The 19,480-nt window shown below is 53.8% G+C and overlaps 1 protein-coding gene across 1 annotated transcript; it reads left to right on the top strand.

The window, feature by feature from the left end:
- The first annotated feature begins 6,808 nt into the window (after positions 1–6,808).
- On the top strand, positions 6,809–11,240 carry LOC142044556 (protocadherin-10-like). The gene is made up of 4 exons (XM_075057144.1): positions 6,809–9,298; positions 10,477–10,535; positions 10,640–10,728; positions 10,981–11,240. The coding sequence occupies exons 1-4, from the start codon at positions 6,809–6,811 to the stop codon at positions 11,238–11,240; spliced, it is 2,898 nt and encodes a 965-aa protein (XP_074913245.1).
- The last annotated feature ends 8,240 nt before the right edge of the window (positions 11,241–19,480 follow it).

Genomic DNA, 19,480 nt, shown 5'->3' with positions numbered 1-19,480 from the left:
GGTCAGGCCACAGATGGGGCCAAGAGGGAACAGTGTTCTTGAATGCTCCAAATTGGGAGGAAGGAGACAGCCCCAGTGGCTCCCCCCATCCCTGTCAGATCTGCTGCCATAGTCAGGCTGGGCTGGAGGGTTGTTGGCAGGATGGATGGTTTCTGCTGGGCTCAGTGGTGGGGCTCCTGAGCGAGGGGGAGGTATTGCTTTGTAGCAAGCAAAGTAAAAAACCATCATCAGCCAGAGAACAAACAGCTCCAGGCTGGAGAAGGATCAGGGAGAGGGCGAGATGGGGAGGGTGATGGGGAGGAGCAGGGGGAGCACAGGGACAGGGCATCTGCAGGAGGTTTTTCGGGGACTTGTGATCTCAGAACAAATTCCTGCTGTTGGCTGTGCACCAGCGGCACCATTTCGCCAACTCACGCGTGGCTCCCCATCGCCAGCTTCGCCGTGCTGAGTGCCTGGGGGGGCCAGGGCCGCTCTGTGGAGGGCTGCAGGAATATGGTCCCTGCTCAAAAGCATGTGATCTGCCAGGCAGCCGGGGAGCCCCGGGGGCACTGCCATGCCTTTGTTCCTCCTTCTCTTTCTTTTCCACCTTCAGATTTTTTTTTCCCCTCTGCTTCCAGCCTGATGCGTATGCAGCACTCCCCCCCCCCCGCCTTTCCACCCACAGTTCCTGTCTTGATTTTCCTTCCCCTCTACAAATATGTGTTCCTTAGGCTCCTTATCCTCCCTGCCCAGCACCCCTCATCAGCATTGCCTCCCCAAACTTGTCAACTTGTCCTTTTTTTTCCTCCCTTGCCCCCTCTCCCTGTTTTCCCACAGGCCCTCCTTGTCCCTTCCCCTGCCCGCTCCTCTTCCTTCCCTCCAGCTGCTTGGGCTCCCATTCGCTCACTCTCTGTCTCCCCTTCTCTGACAGTTTGGGGGAAATCTGTCTGTGTCAACACACAAATTCCATTATTTATTGGCTGAGCAGAGCGAGGTCCTACACTCGTCTGTAATTGTCTGTAGATCAAAGCGCCTGCTGATGGCAGCTTTGCCTTCTCGCAGCAGAACACCACCCCCAGCTTCACGCTCCCCATCCTCCCGGGGGAGTCGGGTGCGTGCGTGTTGACACCCTCGATGACTGATCTCCCAGACAGAGAGGAAAGAAGTAGGGCTGGTGGGGGAGAAAAGGGAGACCTGGAGGATCTGCAAAGCTCCTGGGAGCAGATGGGGATGTTGGTGGGTGTCTCAGGGGCCACACAGTCCCCAGCAGGGGCTAGGGGAGGGTGGGAAGGTATAGGTGGTCCCTATCCTGGGAATGGGGACAGAGAAATGAAGTGAAAGTGGGGACAGGGAAGCAGGATCCACATATCTGTCCAGGACTGGAAGAACTGGAATTTCTTCTCCAGAGATGCATCCCCAGAGATCCAGGATGGCTCCATAGAAGCAGATAGCTAAAAAGCAGAAATGGGGACGAAGGAGAATGTGCCTTTTTCTACCTTTCCCTTCTGAAACCACTGATCTAGCCCAGAGATGTGGGACTTCAAAGTAAAATGCAGGCACCCATTTGTTGTTTGGGCATTGATGCAAGGGTATGCCCAGGGGAGAGGACAACAAAACATCCACACCATCTCCGACCCCTTGGCGTCCTCGTTGGGGTCCCAACTCCAACATTTCCAGCTGCTATTTAGCGGGAGAGGAGAGGAGAGGAGAGGAGAGGAGAGGAGAGGAGAGGAGAGGAGAGGAGAGGAGAGGAGAGGAGAGGAGAGGAGAGGAGATACTCCCTTGTGGCTACAGGACCTTCTTCTCATAGGAAAGAGCAGTTCAAATTTCTTGTAGCATCACCCAGATGGAGCGGAGAGCTGCAGTTGTTTCTCTGCTGGAGGAGGTAAAGTCAATTGGAACCCCTCTTCCCAGGGCCAGTCTTCCCATTTCATCAAGATACACTGGGGAACTTGGGCTTGATGAACTCACACCTTCTGTTCCACATGGATTTGCAGACACCAAGAGACATAGACACCATCAACAGTTCTGACAGCTTGATCCCCTCTCAATGTGTGAAGCTGCTTGGCTCAAGCCATGGGTCTGGATGCCTTTAACTGTCCTGCTGCACCCAGCTTTTCCTCCTTGTGGCACCTCCCTGGCCCTACCATCAGACCTCTTCCGACTTGTTTTTTGCACAGAGTTCAAGCAGTTTCACTTACACTTCTCCCTGTAAGGTATTTTTACAAGCCTTAAGTCATTTTTTTAGTCTTTTTTCAAAACTTCAGTCTCAGGCACTCTGCACAGTATTCCAAGATTAGTCACACTGGTGCCTGATAGAGGAGAAGTGTTATCTTCTCTGTCCCAAAGCCTCTGCTCTTCCCCCATGCAAGCATCACACTATTGCCCACCCTTACTTGCCTGCTCACTGACCCCCCATTCCTTCTCAGTCCTTCCCAGAGGAGAGGAGACATTCCCACAGGACATTTTAGGGGAGACCCTCTAAGAGGATGCCCAGGGCAGTACAAGTCCCAGCCCTCAGGATAATGAGGACACAGCCCTTCTTCTGCTTTGCGACCAAGGTCTCTTACTTCAAGAGGAACAAAAGGTCCCTTTGTGGGCTTGGGTTTGCAAGAAAATCCCCCCACTCTGAAGCAGGAGTAGAGGCGTTGGCTTCCTGAGCTGCTGGTGAAGTCTGTGTCCTACAGAGAGCCAGAACTGGCTCACCCAGAAGCTGAGTGGGACTGGCCCCCCATGTCCTGAAAATGCTCAAAAGTAGATGACAACTACAGAGGGTTTGCTTGGAGCTGAGGCCGTGTTTTGGCCTCCATCTATCACAGGCAGAGGGGTTGGGGGATTTGTTCCTATGTGTTGCTGGCCAAGAGAATCCAATGTACTCTACCAGTAGTGGCCCTTGAGTTGGTCACCTCGGCTACATCTTGTCACCTACGAACCACATGGAACGTCAGGAAAACTTTACGGGCACACCCTGGCTCCAAACCTGCCCGGTGCGAAAGGTCTACCTGCACTGCTGCCAGGGAATATGAGGGTGCTGAGCAACTCAAGCACCTTGCAGGACAGAGACCATGGACTAGGACTTCCAGTGGGAATGGAGCCCCAGAATCCTTCATTGTTCCATACCGCACATCTGGTCTGTGAAAAGAAATGGCTTCTTGACAAACACAGGACCTGCACTTTCTTGAAACCAAGGCCCTCTGGACAGCGGTCTCCCTCGCCTTGGTGACTACTTCACCTCTGCTCACTGTGGGTTGCTACAGATGGGGGCTTTCCAAATCACACAATAGTTTTGATCGGTCAGGAGCTCTGGAGGTCCCTGGTGCATCCATGCTCAGAGCAGGGCCAGTAGATCGGGTCACTCAGGAGGATCTCCAAGGATGGCAATTCCTGCCACAGTCTGGTCTTTGTGCCAGTGTTTTACCACCCTCAGAGTGAAGATTTTTTCCTTAACATCTAATAAGAATTTCCCTCTTCCAGCTTATGCTCATACCTTCTTATCCCATCCCTGTGCGCCTCTGAAAGGAGATTGGGCATGTTTCATGTTTTGCATCCCAGCACCCAAGGTCAGGCAGAGTGCCTCACCAGCCCTGATAAACACACCAAGACGGCCACCATCCCCTTCAGGGCACTGGTTTTTCCTCTGGGGAAGGCAGGGAGCCAAAGCTTCGGAGGGGAAGGAGCACTGATCAGGGCATCCTGCTGCACAGAGCTTTGTGGCTTCAAAGACTGAGCCCCCAGCACCTGACCCCGCACAAGCAACCCAGGACTGACTTACCAGCCGCGGGGCCAGGGCTGCTCTCATCTTCAGCCAGGAGACCCCCCCCCCCACTGTGGTTGTCCTCTTGGGCACTGCAAACTATAAGTGCTCTCGCTTTGAGCAAGGGAGCAGTGAACCCACATGCACGGCTGGGCAGACGGGTGCCTTGGGGAGCTGGGGGAAGGGATGTGCGGTCTGGCAGGGACAGCATTTCTGGCAGACCCTTCTGCTGCCCTAGAATGCAGCGGGCAGGAAAACAGAGTGATGGTGGTGGCTGGGCAAGGTTTGGTGCCTGCAGGCAGCTGGGTGACGGTCCCCCAACCCTTTGCTCTCTGCATGGCTTTTCCAAGGCAGCTCAGCCTGTGGCATCTCCCACTACATCCCACCCTGATCTCTCCGGCTGGCCTTGCCAAGGCACATCAGTACTGACCTGTGGCAACTGGCCACCCACCCGCCTGTGCCAAGACATCTCAGAGAGACCCCCCCATTTCTTCTAGCTTCCAGCATCTTCCAAAAACAAGCTTCTAGCTGCGTCCTGATTCCTTACCCCAAGAGAACAGGGCTGGCAGCTGAACACTCCCCTGCATCACAAGAGGGGACTTAAAATCTACAGGACATGAAGTGGGGTGTTAGCTGGGGTGCTGGACTGTTCCCATGCCATCTCCCCCATCCTGCTGTTCAGCCTCCTCTGCTGTGCCCCCCCAAACAAGGCTCTTTTTTGGATTCCCCAACCCTCTGCAGCACCCCTAACCTGTGCTGTTTCCTTCAGGAAAGGGATCCTCGGAACAAGCCTATGCCCCCTCTGAAGCCCCCCACTTTTGACCTTGGTCCCCTGGAATCGTGGGGGCTGCGGGGGGGGGGGGGCAGGAAGGGACCGCAAGGGTTGGGGAAAAGAAACAGAATGAGACTATTCTGTGACCTCCCTTAGGGGAGGGAAGCAAGGGGGTGGGGGATGGACAGATACCTCCCAAGGAAGCGAGGATGGAGAGCTGCGGGGCGGGGGGGGGCATTGCCGAGCTGAGCCGAAAAAGGGCAGGCAGGACAGGGCAGGGGGCCGGGGGGGCACGGATCCTGCCGGGAACGGGTTGCACTTTTGGGAGGAGGGGAATGGATATTTTAATCTGAATCAAACAAAAGAGCGAGAGCCGCTCCGAGGATTTCCTGGAACGCACTTGGTCGGAGACGGGGAAGGTCTGGAGGGAGGGAAACGAGACCCCGAAAATCTCTGTGTCCAGTGTCCCCCCCCCCATTCCCCTCTGGCCTGAGCCACCCTCCGGGGGGTCCCGGAGCAGCCCTACCCCAACCATCCCACCTCCGGGGTCCCAGCCCCGGGCAGGGCTGGGCGGTCATACAGGGCGGGGAGGGGGGGGGACGGATCGGGGATTGGGGGGGAGGAACAGGGGGTTGTGGGGTGAGAAAAGAAACAGATCGGGGCGGGGGGTGACAGCGACGACGCCAGGGGTGACCCTGGCGTGGGAGATGGTGCGGGGGCCGGGCCGGTCGTGACCGGCGCTTCCGATGCAGCCTGGGCTTCGCTTACCGGCTGCCGTCCCGATTCCACCCGTGAGCGGCCCGAGCCCACGCATGACCCAGCCGCCCCCCTCCTTCCACCTGCTCCCCGCCCCGGCCTCCACCCAACCCCCGCCCGCCCCTCTCCCCAACGGGCGGCCCCACGAGCGCGGCACGTCCCGCGTGGGTGGCGCTGCCCTCCCAGGGACCAAATCCCCTTTCCCCAGCCCGACAAACCCCTCCAGCCCCTCCGCCTCCTGCTTCCTCCGGTCTCCCGGCCGCCTCTGGATCCTGCCTCCCACGCGTGTCCCCGTGGGGAGCGGGGGGGGGGGGGACGGTTGGGGCCGGCGGTTCCCTTCCCACCGGGGACCGGGAGGCAGAGACAAAGGCGGTGAGATATCACCGCACGGCTAAAGCCGCTCCGAGCCCCGCCGAGCCCTTAACTAGATCGTTAGGGGATTATCCGCACCCTAAGTAGCCGCGGGGCGGGGGGGGGGGCGGCCGCCCCGTCCCGTTACCGAGCGCCCCCGAGGACGGCGCCGGTGGGAGGTGACGGGCGGAGCTGCCCGGGCGCGGCGGCGGCTGGAGCCCGGTCTGCGGGGAGAACGGATCGGCCAGCGGAGGGACCGTGATCGGTACCGGGCAGGGGAGCGGGGGGAGGGAGCGGGGGGGTCGCAGGGGGCTCCGTCTGTCGCCCTCCGGGGACCGGTGGGGGACCCGAGGCTCCGTCCGCGCCCGCCTCCCCCTCGCCTTCTGCGGGGGGCGGAAAGTTTGTGCCCGCGGGGGGGGGGAGCTGCCGCCAGGGTGGGGGCGTAGGGGTGGGGGGACCGGTCCTGGGGTGTCCGGCGGGATCGTGCCCCGAGAGCCCGAGGGGGCTGACGCTGGCGTGCCCGGCGGGGGACCGGGATTAGGGGCGCGGGGCTGTGGGCAGGCGGGGTGTCGGGGGTGGGAGCAGGCGAGGAAGGAGCGGGGGGTGGGGGCTCTCTCTGTGCCTCCGCACGGATGGGCTCAGCATTATCCAGGGCTGTAATCCCCCCTGCTCCGGTAATTAAAAACTCCGCATTACAAGGAAAACGGTGTGCAGGGAAATGTAATCAAGTCTGGAGGGGCTTAACCATCTGGTAAAGGTTAGGACCGGCACGGCGGGGGACGCGGCCGGGGGATTTGGCAGCCGCCGCGATCCGGGCTCCTCTTAATCTACCGCGGGGACGAACGCAGCATCTGCGGGGTAATACCGGTGCCCCGGGCAGCGATCGGTCTCGCTGGAGCTCCCACCGCCGTTAACGGGACCTCCCCGGGGCTAGCCACCTTCCCAGGTGCGCCCGGCTCCAGCAGACCGATTCTGGTGTGGCACCGGGGCCCGGACTGCGTCCTCTCCCCGGGGCCAGCAGGGAAAGGGTTAAGCGGCTGCCGGTGGCTGCGGCTCGGCCCCCCAGCTCCGGGCAGGGCCCTCCCCCGCCGCCCCCGGGAGCCCGAAACTCTTTGGAAGTGCAAGGGATGAGCAAAGGTGAGGGGGGACCCGGCGGTGCGGGTGGGACCCCGCGTCCCCGGGAGGGCTGCGGGGCCATGGGGACCGGGCCAGGCTCCGGGCCGTGGGGGCAGCTCTTCCTCCGCTCCCTCCTCTTCCTCCTGCTGGCCGGGGCCCCGGCACCGCGCCCGGCGAGCGGGCAGCTGCGCTACGCCGTGCCGGAGGAGCTGGAGCATGGAGCCTTCGTGGCCAATCTGGGCGAGGACCTGGGGCTGGACGTGTCCACCCTGTCAGCACGGCGGTTCCGCATCGTGTCGCGGGCCGGGGCCAGGCAGCACCTGGAGGTGAACCTGGAGAACGGGATCCTCTTCGTGAACGAGCGGATTGACCGGGAGGAGGTGTGTGAAGCCAGGGGAACCTGCCTGCTCCACCTGCAGCTCCTCGTCGAGAGCCCACTGGAGCTCTACCGGGTCGAGGTGGAGGTACTGGACATCAATGACCATGCGCCCACCTTCCCCTGGCAAGAGTATGTGCTGGAGGTGGCTGAGTCCGCCGTGCTCGGTGCCCGCTTCCCACTGGAGAGCGCCCAGGATCCTGACGTGGGTACCAACTCGGTGCACACCTACCGGCTCAGCCCCAACGGTTTCTTTTCGCTCAAGGTGCAGACGCGCAGTGACACCAGCAAGTTTGCAGAGCTGGTGCTGGAGCGCGCCCTTGACCGCGAGCAGCAACGTGTGCACCGAGTGCTGCTCACCGCTCTTGACGGCGGTGTCCCTGAGCGCTCAGGCACAGCTCACATCCTCGTCACTGTGCTGGATGCAAACGACAATGTGCCTGCCTTTGACCAGCCCTCGTACGGAGTGAGCCTTCCTGAGGACGCCCCTGCTGGCACCCTGGTCATCCAGCTCAATGCCACTGACCTGGATGAGGGCCCCAACGGAGAGATCGAGTACTCCTTCAGTGGGCATGCACCACCGCATGTCCGGGAGCTCTTCCACATAGAGCCCCGGAGTGGGCAGGTGCTGCTGAAGGGCTCCCTGGACTATGAGCGGGCAAGCCTCCATGAGCTCTATGTGCAAGCCAAGGACCGTGGACCCTCGGCTGTGGCAGTGCACTGCCGGGTGCTTGTGCACCTCCTCGATGTGAATGACAATGCGCCAGAGGTGACCCTCACCTCTGTGTCTACGCCTGTGCTGGAGGATGCCCCACCAGGCACCGTCATCGCTGTCATCAGTGTTCTGGACCGGGACTCTGGGGACAACGGGCGTGTGAGCTGCGAGGTTGGCCCCGATGTACCCTTTGAGCTCCGCTCCTCCTTCCGCAACTACTACACGCTGGTCACCACGCAAGCGCTGGACCGGGAGGTTGTGCCTGAGTACAACGTAAGCATCACAGCACGGGACATGGGCTCCCCCGCCCTGCTGACCCGCAGCACCCTCACTGTCCCGGTGTCCGATGTGAATGACAATGCCCCACACTTCCTCCAGCCCTCCTACAGCGTCTACGTGATGGAGAATAATGCGCCAGGTGCCTCCATCTGCTCCGTCAGTGCATTGGACCCCGACTGCCAACAAAACGCCTACCTGTCCTACTCCATTGCTGATGGGCACATCCATGGCATGCCTGTGGGCACCTATGTGTCTATCAACTCGGACAGTGGGCACATGTATGCCCTGCGCTCCCTCGATTATGAGCAAATCCGCAGCTTCCAGATCGAGGTACAAGCACAGGACGCGGGTTTCCCACCACTCAGCGCCAACGTCACTGTCCACATCTTTGTGCTGGACCAGAATGACAATGCTCCAGTCATCGTTTCCCCCATGCCCCGCAACGGCTCCGTGGCCACCGAGCTGGTGCCGCGATCAGCCAGGCCTGGCTACCTCGTGGGCACAGTGTCAGCAGTGGATGCGGATGCAGGGCTGAACTCCCGTCTCTCCTACCAGCTCCTCCAGGCCACTGACTTCACCCTCTTCAGTGTGGCACCAGACACGGGCGAGCTGCGCACCCTCCGCTCCTTTCTGGAGCAGGATGCAACCCAGCAGCGGCTGGTGGTGCAAGTGCGGGACGGTGGGCAGCCAGCCCTCTCTGCCACCGTGTCTCTCCTCCTTTCGGTGGTGGAGACCATGCCTCAGACTCTCTCTGACTTCAGGGAGTTCAGCCTCCCCCCAGAGGCGTCCTCATCCTCCCCACTCACCCTCTACCTCCTTGTTTCCCTGGGCTCCATCTCCTTCACCTTCCTCCTCGCCATCCTCATCCTCACAGCCATTCGGTGCCGCAGAGAGCAGCGCTCCTGCCAGGGTGACGGCTGCTCACCACCCTGCTGCCACTGCTGCCCCGGGTCCAGACCCTCCTCTGATGGCCTGAAGACATCCAACCTGATGGTGCAGCCCCCCGCCGGGACCACAGCTGCCACCTGCCTCGATGTACCCGGGGGCGGCCCCCCAGGCTACTGCTACAAGGTCTGCCTTGGTCCTGAGTCTGCCCAGAGTGACTTCATGTTCCTCAAACCCTGCAGCCCCCCCAGGAATAATGAGAAGGATCCCGGGAAGCTGTCCCAGCCGGGACAGCATCTCCAGGTCTCCAAGCAGGTAACACCGTGCCCGGTAGTGCTTACCGTCGCTCCACGGGTCCCCCCCGCCCCCTCCCTCAGCCTCTGCCGTGAGAGAAACCAGGCACGGCTTTTCCCAGAGAATAACGGGTGCCTTTGATCAGTGCAGGAATTAGGAGCCGTCAGGCAGCGGGAAACTCTCCACCGATATAATTACCGGGGAAGTGTCAGGCTCAGCTGAGGCAGAGGAAATCCCTTCCTGCCACCTTTTTGCACCCATTAAAGGGGGTGCTCCGGTGGCCCAGAGGGGTGGGATGGTGGGGGTGGCATCTCCTTCATGTGGGTGAACAATTCACACTGGGACAGCCTGAGCATCGCTGCGGCTCTGCTTTCCCTGTGCTGGCGGGGGTCCGCAGTGTCCTGCTGCTGCACCTGGGGCTGGTCCCAGCCCTGCCAGCATTGCTCATGCCCCCAGTTCTGGCACCCAGGCCTGGCTGCTGTGCCACACTGGGCTGCACCTTAGGGGAGGGAGCAGGGTATTTGGGGTGGGATTTTGATGTCAATATTTGTTAGGTATTGAAATAAGGAACGTCTAATTTTCCCAATGAAAGACTCTTTCTGAAACACGATTACAAGGATGGAGAGTGATGAGGCGTCTAATCCACTTACATTTGACTTCTTTTAATAAAACAGCCTTTCCAAGGAGAGTCCAAGACTCGCTGCCAAGAGGCTCTCCCTGCATGTGTCCTTGCACCACTGGACTCACTTCTCTAATACGTTAATGGGATTTTCCCCTAGTTGTTTGCAACTCCCCTGCAACATTGAGTATGCAGCCAACTTCTGCACCTCTCACCCTCTGGTGTCTGAGACCTGGGCTAAGTTACCATCGCACTGGCAAAAAAGGCTTTTTAAAATTAACAGAAATAGGAAAAGCTCCTCTTTCTCCCCAGAAGGACAGACTTTGGCAATTAAACTCTCAGAGACAGAAAGCAAGCCCCAGACAACTCCGATGTCTCAGGAAGGTAGGGAAGGTCCAGAAGGGAACAGGCTGGTTCAACACTGCCTCAGTTTCCCTAAAATGGGAATGTGCTGCTTGCTTCTCCACAAGGAAGGAGATGGAGTCCTGCATCCCTGGCTACTGAAGCCTGGTGCTGGCAGGGCTGGGCTGATTAACAGAGGGTCCCAATAACCAGCCTTGCCTTTCCCTGTGTTTTCCAGATCAAGCAGCCCAACACAGACTGGGTGCCTCCAAGCATGCAACGACCTGCCCTGAAGAGGTACTAAATCTGGCACTGTGGGAACAGAAGGAGCGGGTGGAAGGGGGATGTGGGGACAGGGAGGTTATCTCCAACGCAGATTTGAATTGATCTCTTCTCTTTAGCTCCCAGAGCCTGGAGGATGTGGGGGAAATCCGCAGGGCCCTCCAGAAGGAGCATGAGAGGCTGTGCACACTGGTGACCCCTGTCTCTGGTTAGTATTGGGTTGCTGGGCTGGGAAGACCAGACCCTCTTGTTGCTTGGTGGAGGTGCAGTGGGGGGGGGACGACACATCCCTGTTCCTAGCAGTGGCAGAGTTTGTGGCATGGAATGGGCATCCAGGCTCCAGAAGGAAGGTTGGCGACACATGGCCATGGGCTTCCACCCTGGGACATGGATGTCACTGTTCCACTGAACTATGGATATGACCTCCCCTGAGCCAGTCTCACACTCATCTTTCCTCCAGAGTTTCAGAAGGCTTCAGCAGGCACCAACAGCATCTGGACACCACAGTACAGCCCCTTGTACCCAAGCCACATCCCAGCCCTAGATTATCAGCACAATGTCTACATCCCCGGCACCCCCACTCTGCTTTCCAGCAAAGATGGGCCCCTCTTCCTGGACCGGGAGAACAAGAACAGCTTCTCCACCTTTGGCAAGAGGAAGAAGATGACAACTTACTGTGACATGCATGACAGTGTGGTTATCAACAACGACCTGAAATAGTGACCAGTGCTGGGCCTGGATGGCTCTGCCCAAGGCCCTGGGAATCACTTGCATTATTTCAGCTGCTAGGTCCACCAGCAGCACACAGCTTGCTGTATGGATCACTCAACTTTGCGGGGCTGCTGGGGTAGTGGCTCACCAGAGTGTGGGGAAAGGATTTAAGGAGCAAGAGACTGAAAAGTGATAGGGATGGGCAGGGGAAGGGGGGAGGGGGCATTTCTCCCATCTTATCCTGCAGAGCTGTGTTGGCAGCAGGTGCTCTTGGGGGTCCATATGACCAGATTTAAGCAAATCTGCCTTGAGTTTACCCATTCCCATGTCCCCTTAGGGACCATCCATCTCTGTAAACATTGTCACTTCTTTGTCTTGTCTGGCTGTGTGAATGTACTGAGCTGCATGCCTGTATTTCTGTCCCAGTAGGCATGGAAAATGTATGCAGACCAAGTCTGGTTCAGTCAAACCTGACCCTGCATACTGGGGCAGTGACCATTGCTCTGCCCTTGAGATCCAGTGGGTTGTGTTGCATGTCTAGAGCAGCTGGTGGTGTCTGTCTTCTCCAGGAAGTGAGTGCAAAACCCAGCCATTATGGGTGCTTCCCTTCAAACCCTGACCCAACACTTGCAGGGCTGGAGACCCGAAGTCTGGGAAACAGCCTGGGTCTAGGACACAGCCGGTCTTTGCTTTGGGAGCAGCATGGGCTGGAGCACATACAGATTGGATGGCCAGAAGAGCTGTTAGCTTACGCAGCTGAGGGATGCACAAGGTGAGGCCCTTCTGGCTAACTCTGTAGCCCAAGGCAACATCATCTGAATGAAAGACAGTTTCCAGCCATTGGAGGGGCCCCAACACAGGTGACAGCCCTTTTCCCTCCTCCCTCTGCCCTCACACAGATTCTCTGTTTTCCCCAAGTCCTGAATGCCTGGGGGAACCCCTGCACTGGGGTCCCCACCTGCATAGGACAGACATCTCCCACTGTGCCCTGCTTCTCTTTGAGGACTTTTAGCTGGCTCTCAGGAGCCCTCAAGGGCAGGACTTCAGCCCTGGAACCGTCTCTTCCCTGCCCTGCTCACCCTACACCTGTCCACCCGGTCTGTCTGCCACCATTGCCAATCGCTTCTGTCACGGGACAGTTCATTTCCAATCCATCTGTGCAGAACATGACAGCTCTTTCTAAAGCAAGTTTGTTTCACAATGTCTGATTTGTACCAATAAATTGTATTTTAATAGCTCACTCTGGCTCCTGGCTGTCCCTGAGCTGCACATGACAGCAGGAATTGCTGCTCAGTTCTTGGAGCAGAGCTCTACAACTCCAGGAGACACACGTGTCCCTCTGGCCTCCTTAGTTGCTGGAGTAGCCCAGGAGAGCCCATTTTATTCACTTCACCTGCATGCTGGGGGCTCAAGGTCCCCTTCCGTCCTTCCCTGGACTCAGGAGCACTTTGGGGTCATGGCCAGGAGGAGCCGTGTGCTGGAGATGTCACACAGATCCTTGCTCCATGCTCCAGCTTGGGGAGAGACTCTGCAGGGATTTGCACCAAGGCATGGACATAAAGGGCTTTGAAATGCTGGGGAGAGGGGCTGGATCTGGCAGTAATGGCTTATTGTTGTTATCATGCATTGCTTTCTATGGTTCATTTAAGCTTTCCCCTGGATGCTTGCCACCCACCAGCTTGCCTTGGGAGTCGCAGAGATAACCTGGATGTGTGCCAGGTGTAGGGACCAACTGCCTGGGAATAGGCAAGCCTGTATCTGCTGGTGGGATGACTCTTGACTTGATGTGGGAAGCAGTTCACTTCTGGATGAAGTCCTGAGATGGCTACGCCATGGCTGTCCTTCTCTTAACCCCCCACTTGCTCAGCGACTGGCTTGGAGAGACTGCAATGTGGCTTTTGGGATTAGCCCAAGAAAGTCCTTGTCTACAAGTGGGTAACATGCTCTTTAGTGGAAGCAGGGGGGAGAGGCGGGGCGCAGGGAACACTTAAAGGGACCCCATGGGAGTCAGGGACCCAGGAGGACAGTGCTTTGGACATGAAAGGGACCTCGCTGCTTCTGGTGACTTCAGTCCCTGCTCACATCTGCCTGAATGTGAATAGATGAAATATTCCCTGTCCCAATCAGATGGTAGGATGGAGGATTTTATGCTGCTGAATGCATTCTTCAATGGTCTCTACAGAGCATTAAGGTTAAAAAAAGAATCCCAAACAGCCACTGCCTGAGACCTCTGTACAGCATTAGCTTGTTTCACTGCTTCAAAAGAACAAAAGAATTATGTAAAGTGATACAATAAATTTAATAACAGCCTCAAGAAGTAAAAAAAGCATCAAATGGACCTGACTCCCTGTGGGGCAGCAAGCATCTCCTTTTCCCAGATTAGCTCTTGCAACATGTTCTCTGCCATTTTCAGGTGGTGTTGGCCAGGCATTAGGAGAGGACTGCAGCCCAAGTTCAGCAGAGGCGCTCAGCCACATCCCCTCTGCAGCAGGGCCAAGCCATTTGCTGTGTTTTAGCTCACGCAGCAAAAGCACTCAGTGCATGTGCTTCATGGTATCCAGAATCTACAGGAACACATGGAGCTGGCGCTTTGTATCAGATTCCCAGGTGTGGCTTCCCAAAGGGAAATTGATCTCAAAATTGATCCACCAAACCATAGGCATTTGAAAGCGACACTTTGTATCCCTGTCTTTGGAATTTCGTGGGGATGAGCAATCAAGTGGCCAGCTTTTGCCATGGCCCCGCAGTGTGTCACTCTGCAGTGTATTTTCTTGGCATTTTTTAACCCCTACTACTAAGGCTCAACTGACGCCCAGTAAATTGCCTCCCTTTCCTCTCCATTACTCCTGGCTGTCCTCAGCCCAGGAGATGAGACAGATACACACACACGTCTGGACCTCTTGCTGATCCCCAGGTTTGCATGTTCGGGTCAGGCCTCTTCCAAAAGGGATTTGAGGGTCAACGCAGTGCCCAGCCCTGGCCCCAACACCCCACATTCCCTGAGGATCTCCTTTTGGTTAGTTGAAGGAAACCCTGCACTGACAAGAGCTCAGTTTCAATCTTTCTTCTTGATCAACATAGTGAGAAAAAGGACAATAAAAAGGGACTTGCTTTAGGGGAGAGAGCACTTGCTTAAACCTAATTCAACAACACTACTATCCCTTCTTCAAAGGGCATGCCTGGTCAGAATCGTCCATCTAATAGATGAGATCTCCTTTGAAGATCTCCCGCAGGGACAGGTTGTCATTAAAAATGCAAGGTCTTTGCCCTACAACCAGTTATTTTTACAACTCTTCCTGTGCTTACACTCCTGCACAGTTCATGAGCATTAGCTGGTTTCTGTAGTCTGGTAATGCACTGGGCATGAGAGCTGCTTTGGAGACATACTCAACAGAACACTCTCTATATGCTGCTCTCATACATTCCAGCTCTCTCAGAGATCCAGAGGCAAATCTGGCTTTCAGGGACCTGCCAGCCAGCTTGAGATTTGCTTCTACAACAGCAGGAAAGCTGCCATGTGGTGCAGTTGGCTGCAAAATGTTGCAGGCCATGCTAGACAGGCACATAGCGCTGCTGGGCACCAGCACAAGTCGGGGGGGTTTTGTGTGCTCTTGCTATTGCTGACTAGACTCTTTGGATGGAAACATTACTTACATCTCTGTAATGACTTGAAAGTGTATACCAAAGAGACAAAATGAATCCAAAGGTAGAAAGAAAAGAGGCCAGAGAGAAGGACCTAGAAGGGCTGGTGCTCAGCTCTACTCCAGTCCGCCATGCATGGAGTCAAGTAGCAGCCAATGAAGCCCACAGGAAACCTTAGCGGGGATGCAGCACTCTGCATGTGGTCAGGTTAGGCTGGGTAGAGCCCTGAATACAGGTGGTGTCAGCTCCCCAGAGGGGTCAGTATCGGCAGGACAGAGCTAAAATCCATGGGGACCAGTGGGAGTCTGTGCATTGACCTTGCAGGGTTCTGGATCCAGCCCAAAGTCTGTGGCACTCAGTGGTTAATTAACAGTGAAATCTGTGGCACTTGGTGGTTAATTACAGTCTCCAAAGATGCTAGGGCTTTGTTTTCCTGAGCTCTCTTCTCACTTGAAGATGATGCTGGAACAAACGCACCTTAATTTAGCCAAGACTGGGTCAAGGTCCATGCTGATTTCTTTTCAAATTGCCTCAGTGTCTTAAATATGTCCCTAGACTCACCTTACAGAACAGCCTGCTGTTCTTGGCTGGATCCCCTCCTCCTGCTTCCTTCTTGATCTCAGTAGGTTTTTTGTAGAAATAAATATCCTTTAGCTTTTGTCATAATAATTTAGCCTCTGCCACACTGAAAAATGGTCTACATGATTGTCACATGCTCATTTTCTCTGTTCCTTTGCACCTTTTCTTTTTTTTACTGCTCTGAAAACATTAGTTGCCAAGTCTTCCACAGAGATCAGAGGAAGAAACACGCCTGGGCTAAGCGAAGCTTTTGCCTCCCCAGTTTGCCTATAATGTGTTTTCAGTCTAAGTGGTGGAAATGTCACTGACTCTGTTTGTAGCATTCACTCAAGTGGAATTAATGCTTCTTGTTAGTGATAATATGACTTAATCAGCTTAATTATTGTAAGACATAAGTAGACACCTTTGTGTATTGAATAACTTATGACATACTGGACAAAAAAGCATGAGTGAAGGCTTTGAAAATAAATTAAATATGACCTCTAGTGCAGCCTGCACTTTGACTAATGATTCATCTCCCATGAAATTCAATGATTTACAAATCTTACATTTGAATAAATGATACATTTTTGCATGTTTTAAACAATAGCAGTGATTTTTATTTCAGCATTCAGAATTCAAAGTGTTTCTCCAATGCCAGGAAGCAGGGCAAACAAGTTCATGTTAAACGGATTGAAAAATAAAACATTTGTGCAGTCAACCATCAGAAATACATCCAGAGGATCTGCAGGCATTTGTGATGAGATACTTATTTTAATTCATTGCTAGGAATATCTGCAACAACAGGTGAAAAAAATGCATCAGAAGAAATGTAGAGAGAGTGAAGATTCCCAGAAGGGTCACTAAGGCCTTCACATCAAATCTGTTCATTTCAATAATGTCTACAACAGAAAATATCATTAAATAGCTCCAGAAATGTCTTATCATACGTTTTTCCTGCACAGAAAATAAATCATACTTATACAAAAGAAGGAGAAGCAGGAAAAGCAACCATCAATCAAGAATATTATTACGAGCATTAGTAACATTTCTGATAGGCCAGGATGCAGAGACTCTGTGATAGCAGGCTGCATGTGAAATAGAAAAATTGGGGTTAAATTGCTATGTGAACCCAGGGAAAAGAAGAGCTGCCTGAATTTGTTCTCTTCTATTGCAATGAGTCACTGAATTTCTGTATCCAAATCTTCCCATAAAAAGCACTGGAGTTCATTGTGGTGCAAACAATAACGCAGATCTCTACACAGGGATTTTTTGAGCCCAAGTCTATCTGAAATTCAGAGGTTAGTTTAGATTCTAGCATCACAGGGAAGCCTAGCTGGATTGATGAGTCTCCTCATGTCCATGTCCATAATTCTTGGTGTTTTAACTAACAGAAAGTTTTTTTTCATAATGCCAAGGGTGAGGGCTGAGGGCTCTAGGCTTAATTTTTCTGTCAAAGAGCTGCTGCTCTTTTGCACCCAGTTTATGACTGCTATTGCTCTGCAGTCGTTCAGTCTGGATTGACTAAATCTCCAAAGCTCCCTTGAGTACAGACGGAACATATCCACCCAGGTATCAAAATATAAGGAGTTTGAACTGGGGCTGAATCCCACCTGCAGAATCCCTCTTGTCCCCAGTCTCCTCCTTGATCTTCCTTTAATATCATTTACCAGAATTGGAGATAAAGCCATACATGCCCAGCACCTGTCTGTCAGTGGCATTTTATCAGAGACCAGAGGAACAGATTTGCTATTTGCTTTGAGTCTCCCCTAGAAGACCAAACGTCAGGAATGTAATCCTGAAATCAGATCCTAAAACTGAAGCTTAATTTTTCTGTTGCCAGGAAATGCAGTGTTATATTCAGTTTGTTTACCTGAACCATCTTTTCTTCCTCTTTGTTTCCCCCTGCAAACACCTTTTCTTCCTCTTAGTTTCCCCCTGCAAAATAGTCTGGTAGTTGCCCCAGTATGTAAGGATATCTACCGGTGTGTGTGTGTGTGTGTGTGTGTGTTGAATCCTTTTCCCGTGTTCCCCAAGAGTCCTCTTGGCTGGTTGTGCCACATGACATGAGCCATCTGACTCCTGCAGTACCTATCAGATGGTGCTCACTGTGATGGTCATGTTCCTTTGACATGTGAACAGACTTCAGTTTGCTCCTGCTGTTGCTGCAGGGTCCACCCTCATGCCCTCTTTTCTGCCTCTCTTTTGGCTCAAGTTTTATATCTGCTATAGTTTCCTAGTGAGGTTGGATCAAATCTGACCCTGCTTTGAGTAGAAGGCTGACCCAATCGTTTCCAGGCATCCCTTTCAGTCTCAGTCATCATATGAATCTGTGAAGATCCCATGCTGCAACCTGCCAAATCCTTAGTGAAATTGTGACCCCTCCATGTTACCCACACGATGCACACCACCACCAGCACCCAGCTGGGACAAAACCGTCCTATCTGCTGTGCTTGTGTCTACTGAGCCACCTTGGGTGCAGCGTTGTGGTGTTCGAAAACCAGGGTGGATCTACATGTGGTATCAAGGCTGACCAGCAAGACACTTCCAATCTTGCAAGGGAGGAGTTAGAAGATAATTTCTGCTCCTCCTATCTTGGAGACCAGCAGGGGCAAGTTACAGACTTTGTTGTAATGTTATATCTTCTTAGATAAAAAATAAATTAAAAACATGGATCTGAGCTGCAGGGACAAATCACAGCACAGAGCTTGGGAACACAATGGGGACCCTTGTGTTTTCCCCCAAGCCTTTTGCTAGTAAAGCACAGTCTGTCTGCTGAAGGAATGAGGAGGGAAGACAACTCTGGGACCCACTTGTGAAAAGCTTGATCCTGTTGGCATGGAGAATTTTCTTCACAGAGGACCACTACATGCAAATGGGAAATTGAGATGGAGTAGGAAATGAGCCCAGCAAAAAATCATGGAAGATTTTTGCTACCTGCAGGTGGAATTCAAGTGAAAAAGAGGGGTGGGGGAGGGGAAGAAGAAAGAAAAATTCAACACCCCTCTGCATAGATTGCATTGCTGGAGAAGCTCTGAATTTTGCAAGGCATAACAATTGTCTGCTCAGAGGTTCCTTCCCTTGGGACTTTGCCTGGGATAGTTTCATCCATTTATCCCTGACTCCTGGCATCTGCATAACACGCTCATGGAGAGAGTTATTAGTTTAATTTTCTTGTGAATTACAACAGAGGCAGAGAGGATTAGAAAAAGACTTTTTTTTTTTATTATCATTACTTTTTGTTTTCCAGTTGAGAGATTGTAAATGAGGCTATTCATCCTGCTAACATCAGTAGGGACCCAAACCCAAGCCTTTCTGGGGTAATTGGTTTCTGATGAGCAATCACTTGTAAAACCAATAGCAAAGGCAAGAAGTGAAATATAAATTCTCCCTTTACAGGCCGAGCTTTTCATTAGGATTGTGTCTGGGTTCTTTCTGGGATTCAGTAGAAAAGCCACGAAGTGGTAAACAAGGCAGTGGACTAAGCCTGACAAGGAGTTTATATTATCAAAAAATTGAGAGAACAGCATTTCCCAATGTCCTTGGGAACAAATAAAGCAGCTGCAGAATCCCTCAAGCTACAGTTTTCTAGTGAGCCCTTTGGCCAAACTAAGGCCTTGGGCAGGAACCAGAGACGGCAGATTTTCTCATAAGCAGGTGTTTTCACGTGGGGTGGGCCTGAGTGTGCTTCTGCCCAAAAGAGACCGAAAGGTTGAGGAAAGCAAAAAAAATTAGAGACCAGGGACAGGTGTCCATGCCGCAAGTCTAACCAGGGTAGCTGATGGAAATTTGCAGTCCCTGGTATCCTGCAGTTTGCAGAATATAGTGGACCTTGTTATCTGGATTTGTTACAAGAACTGAGACTGTGAGTCAGGCTTCAGTTAGCTTTTTTTTTTATTTCCTCAGTTCCAAGCGAGGAAGCTGCTAATCTGCACTAGCTTTTGTTTCCCTGATGAACGTCATGGTGCTTAAGGCTTGATTTATTTATTTATTTTGGTGGCAAATTAAGTATCAATCTAGATGCAGCTTTCAGTGTTTTCTAAGTTGGG

Source organism: Buteo buteo, chromosome 24 (assembly GCF_964188355.1).
Source record: "Buteo buteo chromosome 24, bButBut1.hap1.1, whole genome shotgun sequence".
NCBI lineage: Eukaryota > Metazoa > Chordata > Aves > Accipitriformes > Accipitridae > Buteo > Buteo buteo.
The sequence above is the reverse complement of the archived record's forward strand: the minus strand, read 5'-3'. Positions and strand labels throughout refer to the sequence as shown.